This window comes from Haliotis rufescens, unplaced genomic scaffold (assembly GCF_023055435.1).
Source record: "Haliotis rufescens isolate VD_foot unplaced genomic scaffold, xgHalRufe1.0.p SCAF_19, whole genome shotgun sequence".
In the NCBI taxonomy this organism is placed as follows: domain Eukaryota; kingdom Metazoa; phylum Mollusca; class Gastropoda; order Lepetellida; family Haliotidae; genus Haliotis; species Haliotis rufescens.
This window is the reverse complement of record NW_025963879.1, coordinates 9,762,900-9,770,595: the sequence shown is the minus strand read 5'-3', so window position 1 is coordinate 9,770,595 and position 7,696 is coordinate 9,762,900. Positions and strand designations below refer to the sequence as shown.

The 7,696-nt window shown below is 37.4% G+C and overlaps 2 protein-coding genes across 2 annotated transcripts in view; one reads left to right on the top strand and one right to left on the bottom strand.

Moving 5' to 3' along the window:
* The first annotated feature begins 1,013 nt into the window (after positions 1 to 1,013).
* On the top strand, positions 1,014 to 4,162 carry LOC124113332 (heat shock factor-binding protein 1-like). Its single transcript, XM_046473612.2, has 3 exons — positions 1,014 to 1,165; positions 2,852 to 2,918; positions 3,598 to 4,162. The coding sequence occupies exons 1-3, from the start codon at positions 1,052 to 1,054 to the stop codon at positions 3,684 to 3,686; spliced, it is 270 nt and encodes an 89-aa protein (XP_046329568.1). The 5' UTR covers positions 1,014 to 1,051; the 3' UTR covers positions 3,687 to 4,162.
* A 1,757-nt stretch (positions 4,163 to 5,919) lies between these two features.
* Positions 5,920 to 7,696, bottom strand: part of LOC124113329 (G patch domain-containing protein 1-like) — an 87,887-nt gene continuing 86,110 nt past the window's right edge. Inside the window, exons 18-19 of the mRNA XM_046473610.2 lie at positions 6,379 to 6,527; positions 5,920 to 6,029 (exon numbers count right to left, since the gene is read on the bottom strand). Of these exons, the coding sequence (XP_046329566.2) occupies positions 5,981 to 6,029; positions 6,379 to 6,527 (198 nt within the window). The 3' untranslated portion in view covers positions 5,920 to 5,980. The remainder of the gene's footprint in view (positions 6,030 to 6,378; positions 6,528 to 7,696) is intronic.

Sequence of the window (7,696 nt, the reverse complement as noted above, 5' to 3'; positions counted from 1 at the left end):
CTTACGAAAAGCATAGTCGCCTTTTACAGCAAGAATGAGGAATGTATGTAGTCATTTTAAATCGTGTTTTCTTCACATTATTTCCTCGTATGTCGCAATTACGTAAGATCTCGTAGATCACTATTACACAACATTACGTTTTCCAAATTTGGAACAAAATTTGATCACAATATAATTTATATATTGTGACGTAATTCTGACCGTCAATGCCTTCTTTTTTAAATGATGTACATAATAAAATTCTGTCAACTTGAAACTTAAACAAAATCATGATTTTGTCTCCAATTATGTTTGTTGTAAATGACACTGTTGATAGCACGTGTAGATATATGAATCACTCTGTGATTTTGAAAAGGAAATGATCGAGCAAGTTCCTGGAGCCTTTTGCCAATCCTATTGATTGTCAAAGATATGTTTGAATTCAAACACCCTCTGGACCTTGTGTTTCTGGGCAGAAGATTCTTAAAGATTTTTAAAAGCTCAAGTCAAGGGGTGATTTAAAATAAACAAATAACTGTGTTTCATTGCATTATAATGTCAAAACAATTAGATCTACTTTTATAGAAGCCAGAAGATTTGCCATGTTGGTATAGAATAACAAACATTTGTCTATTGGCGAACGTTCTTTTGTCGTTCCTTATATTTTCTGTTAACTATGATAGTACAAATACAAGTTTACATACATCACTATGGTAACCAGAATTACATTGACGAGTGTGACTACTAATGTAGGATTACAAATTAATTGCTATTATTCCCACAACCTGTTTCTTAAGTTGAATAATGGGCAAATTAGCAGTTTCACGTATCAATGGCTACAGTGCAGGCCTGCATTTGATTCATGCGTATCTAATCAGGTGGGTAATTTCCCAGTGCTAATCCAATCATGTTTACTAAGCAACGGGGATGAAGCTGTTGTGTCAAGTCAGAACAGGCATTGTTCCTTGCCTGAATAGCGCCAGTACACGTCTATTGTACTGCGAAAACATTGAAAAGGGGAAACAACTGCTGTGTATATTTGCTAGATCGCAGTTCCTATAATACAGAGCGCATGCGTGGTTCGCCAGTCAGTCAGTCAGTGCGAGTTTACAGAATGGCGGACCTAGGGAAAGACTACGCTGCAAACGGTTCTGATCCCAAGAACATTCAGGATTTGACCACATTTGTAAGTAATTTCAAACCGATATCCAACAAGGTATATAAATAGTGGTGTGCACTGAAACCTAACTACGTGCACAGTAGTCATCTGCACGCAGCAGACAAATGTTGGGCGCATCGGTTTCCTGGTTTCCTCGTCTTACTTCTAGGCTGAATTCTCGTCATGTGTCAACTTGTTTGGTGATTTGACAGGTAACTTAATATCGTCTTGCATGATACAGTTCGTCACTGGCAGCTTTGTTAGACACTCTTGCAATAACTACCATGTTTATTCGGGCGTAATTGTTACTTGCGCTGGGCCTATTGATAAATGTGCCACTTCAGAATCGTCCAAAAGGCCTACTGAATACTAGATCTACTAGATTTTGGCCTAACGTGTTGACATTTTTAATTGTGTTCTTATAAAACCTACTAGAGCCGATGGGTCACGATCTCCTACAGCAGTTGACATTTATGTCCATGATGTCAGCAGTACAGATCTGCCAGACATGTCCGTCCCCATTCGTCAACTACGATTCTTCATAACTTTCAGCATGTTCAGATAACTCACTGTTAATCATGATTTAAAGTTGTCAAGATTGTTAAATTTTGGATTCTGCAATAGGCCTAGATCTAGGCCTAGTCATTATGGTTTATTTTGGCACATTGTCAGTAGATGTAGGAAGAAAACCATTATGCATGTATGTGCTTTAGGGGACAAGGCAAGACTGTTGTTTTAACTTCCTCAGAGTGCTTGCAATGGGAGTTACTTTTATTGATCCGAAGTAGAAACAACTTTAAGGTGTTTGCTATCCAGGGGCTGGTGGTAACCAGGCAAGCAAAGATAGGACACAAACTGGTGTTGTTCACTTCCATTGTCTGTATCCAAGCTAGATTATGGATTGTCTGATGTTGTAATTGCTATTGCAAGTTCCATCAATATTGTACATGGGCTGAAGCATACAAAGTCTACCGTATTACATAGTCAGTTTATGATTGTATCTTCAAGGCTTCAAGGACTGTAGTGAACTTGTTTCCGTTGGTAGTTATGAATATAGATGTATTCATGTATATTATATTTCTGAATGTGAAATTTTTGTATGGATAAATACTGTAACATCTGACGCACTTACTTTCACATCTGAATGGCATTCTCAATCAAATTTGCAATTCAGGAACTAAGGTTTGGAGAGTACAGGTTTCATTTGTGGCTTGGAAGGAGTAAAATGTAAATGTGATTAATTTAAGGTAAAGATTGAAGGGTTAACATATATCTTTATAAGTCTTCATTTTCCAATTGCCAATTCCTACTGTGCCTTAACTTTGACAATCATAGGTTTCTGGCGCGCCAAGGACTGCAACCCTGCACAGCGAATCGTGGGTCTTGGACTACTGGGCCACATAATTAAAGCTGGCTATGGTTACTGTACACAGGGTTTAACATGATTACAAGCCTGCTAGTCTAAGGTGTATTGTAGGCCAATTGGATTATGTATCCCTGTCATATCCCTCAAATCAGTTCAGACACCATTTCATTTTTGCACATTTATGGTAGTGATATGATAGCATGGAAGGATGAAGACATATAGTAGCAGCATACAGTTAATAATAATATCGCCTGAACCACAGTGCTCTCATATTTGGTAACATGTGAGAGAGTTGTGATAAGGTGACATTACAAAACTTGTTAGTCAATATGACTTGTGTATTCCAGGTGCAGAACCTACTCCAACAGATGCAGGACAAGTTCCAGGTCATGTCAGATCAGATCATCACAAGAAATATCCTTTCAGTTATCAATTGTTTAAGCAAACATCCCTTGTCTCCGCTTTGGGAGGTTCATCAGCATATCATGTCATTAATGCAGTGTTGTAGAACAAATTGTGGCTGAAACTATACACTGGTGTGACATGATATAAATGATGCAACACATCTTGTGTTTCATTCTGTATCAATGCATATAGTTTAGTCAGTCTTCCCATCACCTTGATCCAACCAAAAAACCAAAGGTTTACAACATTTTGGTACTTTTTGAAGGGGATTAACATGTGATGAGTGTTATTATTTTGAGTCCACCGTTATAAACAATCAAAAGTCAAGCTCGCTGTGATCTGGAAGAACATTTGGGTTTGAGACATCCAACAAAGTATATTGAATTGATTGGATATTGGCCTGTTATTAGAAAGCATCCTGCCTTTGATGTAATTGTGGAAATTGCAATTAGATCAGACAACTAAAGAGTGAAGAAAGTTAAAAGTTTGGTGAGAGTTGGCGTGTGTGGACATTATTTCTCTTTTGAACTGATTGAGTCGTCAGGGGAATTTTGTATAAGTTTGAGATAAACGGAAAATTTGACACATCCAATTTTGACTGTAAATTAAAGGTATATCACTTGTGTTTTGTCCAGTATCGGTAGGATATTATTTATTCATTCCTATTGGATTTCTTTAACTCTCTCACTTGATGATATGGGAAACCGCATCGATGACCTTGAGAAGAATATTGCTGACCTGATGACCCAAGCTGGAGTTGAGGATGGTCGTGTGTGATGAAGTCATGGAGGATGTCATCGCAATGAAGTCACTTCTTTCAATACAATGGCTGTGACAGTCTCCTTGTAATGGAGACATGTGTTGTAGGAGGCCTTTCGTAGATGTGTCATGTGGTGTGTGGAAACTTGCCTAGCCCATGGAATTAATGTTCACCAGTCCGTCCAAGGATGGGAGGCTTTGATTACACCAAACCATTTTAGTGTCTCTTCTGATTCATGACTTTCATTCTCATTAGGAGTCAACATCAAAATCATTACAAACTGATGCACAGGCATTTCAAAAGCATTCCATTGTTACTTATATTGTGTATCAAACTTTCACAGATGATTTCGTATATGTAGGATGCTAACGTCTAGTTTGTTTTGAAATTAAAGCATAAAAGAGATAATTTGTCCTTAATTTGAATCATGAAAATGTTGATATTTGTAACATGTGTACTAAGTGTATATGTAATAAAACAATCATATTTACAATTTTGTTTCTGTTTGAATTAGACAACTAAGGGACCAACTATTTGATATTGAGGGAGGGGGCTTGGATTTTGTATGGAGACTGGTTATGTTTTCAGCTACAGCTGCAAAACCAGATACATTATTAATTAAAACTATGTGCCTAAATATTTTTTTTGCAGCAGAGAATTTGAATTTTTTCATTAGTCTGAAGCATAATTCTTTTTGGATCATTTTCTGGGACAATTGAAATCTTTGTGAACACACACTGCTGATTTTCAATGTAGTTTCACAAATCAAGACAGGACCTGGTTCCACTGAGAGGGAAACCAGTAATTACACTGCAGAAATTTCAATAGTTCTTTTGGAGCATGTGCCTTGCAGACATCCTATTTTTACATTACTTCAATATCAGACAATAATAGGTTTCACACTAAGTTTATGCAAGCAGTATGGCTCACAAGCTAATAACAGCCATATTTCATTTGCTGACTAAACTTAGACACTACTAAATCACAACACAGATTACATGTGTGATCGAGGAACGTAGTGAATACACACCTAAGGCTAAAGGTAAAGTAAGGCTAAAAAATTAATAGACTTCGTTCTCATGCACCGCCTGCATCATCATATTACTTCAATTTTTAAAATATAATCCTTAACTATTCCGCATCTTGAACACCATGACACATGACCCCAGAAGTGAACTGCTACAATACGTAAAAGAATGAGATCTAATACAGCATCTTGAGTCTGCTCATTAGGATGAGAAACATAACATCTATTGTAAATTTTGCAACTTTTTTTCTTATTGCATTAAATAGTTAAAATAAAAGTGTGATTAAGATGTTATTAATATTTACCTTGATTTGACCATTGCACTTGAACCATACCATGAGCTAAACCTTCTCATAGCCAGTACTCTGACCACCACAGTGAGGCTCAACATGTTCCCCACTTTTAGTCATATTTTAAATTATGACCTTTATTTTGACCTTTGCACTTTGACATCCTCCTTATGATGCCTTTAAATACTTTTATTCTCACTATTAACATCATCTCCTCAGCAACTACTTGACCCAATTAAGCTGTAACTTCAAGCTTGACGACACCCCAATGTCTCCCAAGCCCTGTATTTAAAGAGCTATTTATGGCTACTTTTATAAAATGTGGTACATGTGGAGTTAGACATGATAAAAATGGGGCCCAACATAAATGTTTGTTTTTTTCCAAATATTTTAAATTGAACATGCTCTGAAATTCTCTCCAAATGCATATTTGCCTCCGAAACTTATGCTGTCCTAAATATGTTCATGATTACATCATCTTTTGTTAATCTTATATATTAGTGTTAAGTTTTTATTAATGCAGAAATGTTCTTTATATCAATGCTGACAGTATCTTCATTCAGTGGCTGTTTATGTTCTTTTAAATGTTGATTTCATATCCAGGTGAGCTAGTGGTGTGGCACTATGTTTAGCAATTAGTTGTTTGCACACAAACAACAGTGATCCCAGTCACAATCAATGTGAATGTTTCAAATATATCACTCATTCAAACACTTATGTTTAAAATCCTAGAAGTGACAATTGACTTGCACCATAAAGTAGCTTATTCTTGACAACTGTCATTTCTCTTGTTCTTGCTCTACTCAAGTTATTTATTGCCATCTTATTTATTATAAACCTGTAATTTGATACTGTTATGGAGAGGGTTTGCTAAGTCAAAAGAGATCTTACTCAAACCAATTCATAACAGAATAAAAATGTTAAGAGCAAGCATAAAAACATCATTAATTTATTCAATGGGTTCCACATGCCATGCAAGCCAGTAAGCGCTGGGTTACATGAAGTCTGCTGCTTTTAGTCTACTTCCTTCGAGAGACTTCAGTCTGGAACAAACAACAGTAATCAGAATAATTAGAGATGATTGTCTCAAGTGAAATGCTCGAACATCAAACTGTGGGCTACTTAGTACAGGTAGTATCTGGATACAAATATTTAGGTCTTTTGATGCCCCGAACAACTTCAGTTAGATCTACTTTCACATTTGGCAATTAATGGCAAACCATCACTCATGAGTGCACTGAGAAAATGTGGATAGGACAACCCTGACATTCACATCAACTTGTGTTAGCTGTACTCTTAACCAAATATGATTTGAGATGTTATGTTGGATGTTTGTACCTGTCATGAGGACTATGGGGAGGTTACACATCCACCACACAATACACTGCCTACCTCTCCAGGAGTTGGTGGTCTGAGGACCCAACTGTATCACTCTTGGAGCCTGAGGTGTCAGAATCCTCAGTGGAGCTCACTTTCCTCTCTGTTTTCTTCTTCTTCCTCTTCTTCTTCTCCTTCTTGTGTTTACTCTTCTTGTATTTGGCCTAGTAGGTAATAACAGTTGATCAGGATTGACATGTTATCACATGTTCAGACTAGATGAGAAAGGTGTTTGCATTCATGCCAAAACAAAAGCAGCCCCGACCACCTTTTCCTGAAGGTGCCCCGGAACATTATCCCCACAAACATGAGTCATGAACCATTTTCAGTCTACCAAATTAGGTGACACCTGACCTCAACAATATCTATCCATATTCATATTTGATACCAAAATGTTGTCTAATGCTGTACAACTTAGTCCACTGCCACTTGCTAGTCTAAAACATCACTTTGAGACTGGGAATACATGCCCAATGGAGTACATCTTGAATACAATATTTCAATTCCTCTTGGTACCTTAAAAACTAAATGATACCTCTGCTTTAATGACCTTGACTTTCAATCTCAGCCATGAGTTGAACAGGTGAGAAAATTTCAAATTGAAGGTATATGTCAAATTCTGCCAAGAAACTTGAACAAGTGGGGACAGGGACCCCTTCAGCATAAATACATGGGGTCATTATTAATACTTAGGGGGACACATTCTAAGAGATCATATACATGGGTGAGAATCTTCCACGGATTCCCAAATTTTAGTAACCACAAACTTGTTAAAGTCTGATGGCTTCCCCATTAACACCCCAAAATTATGGACCACGCTCCATTGCAAAAATGTTTCAGCTGAAAAGGAAAACTAGTAAAATCCTAGATATTTGTATTTGAAATTTGTATACTTATCCTTAATGGATATCACTGCTTGTTCTTGACAGAGAAAAGAGCTGTGTGAAGATCTTTGTTCCAACAAGCTGAGAGGCCAACCCTGTCACACAGCTCCCATGTGACCAAATGACGTCCCAAGTGACGTCACGGATCCTCACATTACTCTGGAGTCCAGAACATCGGGAGACGGCTCTGCGATAGGTGGGTCTTTTTAGATGCAGTAATGCAGGAAAAGTATACAAATATTAAAAATATCTAGGATTTTACTAGAGTTTTTACTTATCCTCCATTACTCCTTAATGCATCTTTATCCGACAGAATCGGTGGTGGGAATACCTTCAGATGTGGACTTTCATCTCAGAACTCTGTTCCCTCCAATCCTCGGCTGTGTGGTCAGCATCAAGTGACCAATCCATATATGGGAAAATCTGTTTCCCTCTGCCAGTCCTCGGCT

What these genes read in the sequence shown, in the direction of transcription:
- LOC124113332 (XM_046473612.2), top strand. Translation starts at nt 1,052, where the DNA reads ATGCGTGGTTCGCCAGTCAGTCAGTCAGTGCGAGTTTACAGAATGGCG. An exon ending in TTCAGGATTTGACCACATTT is followed by an intron (nt 1,166 to 2,851) that starts GTAAGTAATTTC and finishes TGTGTATTCCAG; the next exon opens with GTGCAGAACCTACTCCAACA. An exon ending in AGATCAGATCATCACAAGAA is followed by an intron (nt 2,919 to 3,597) that starts ATATCCTTTCAG and finishes TAACTCTCTCAC; the next exon opens with TTGATGATATGGGAAACCGC.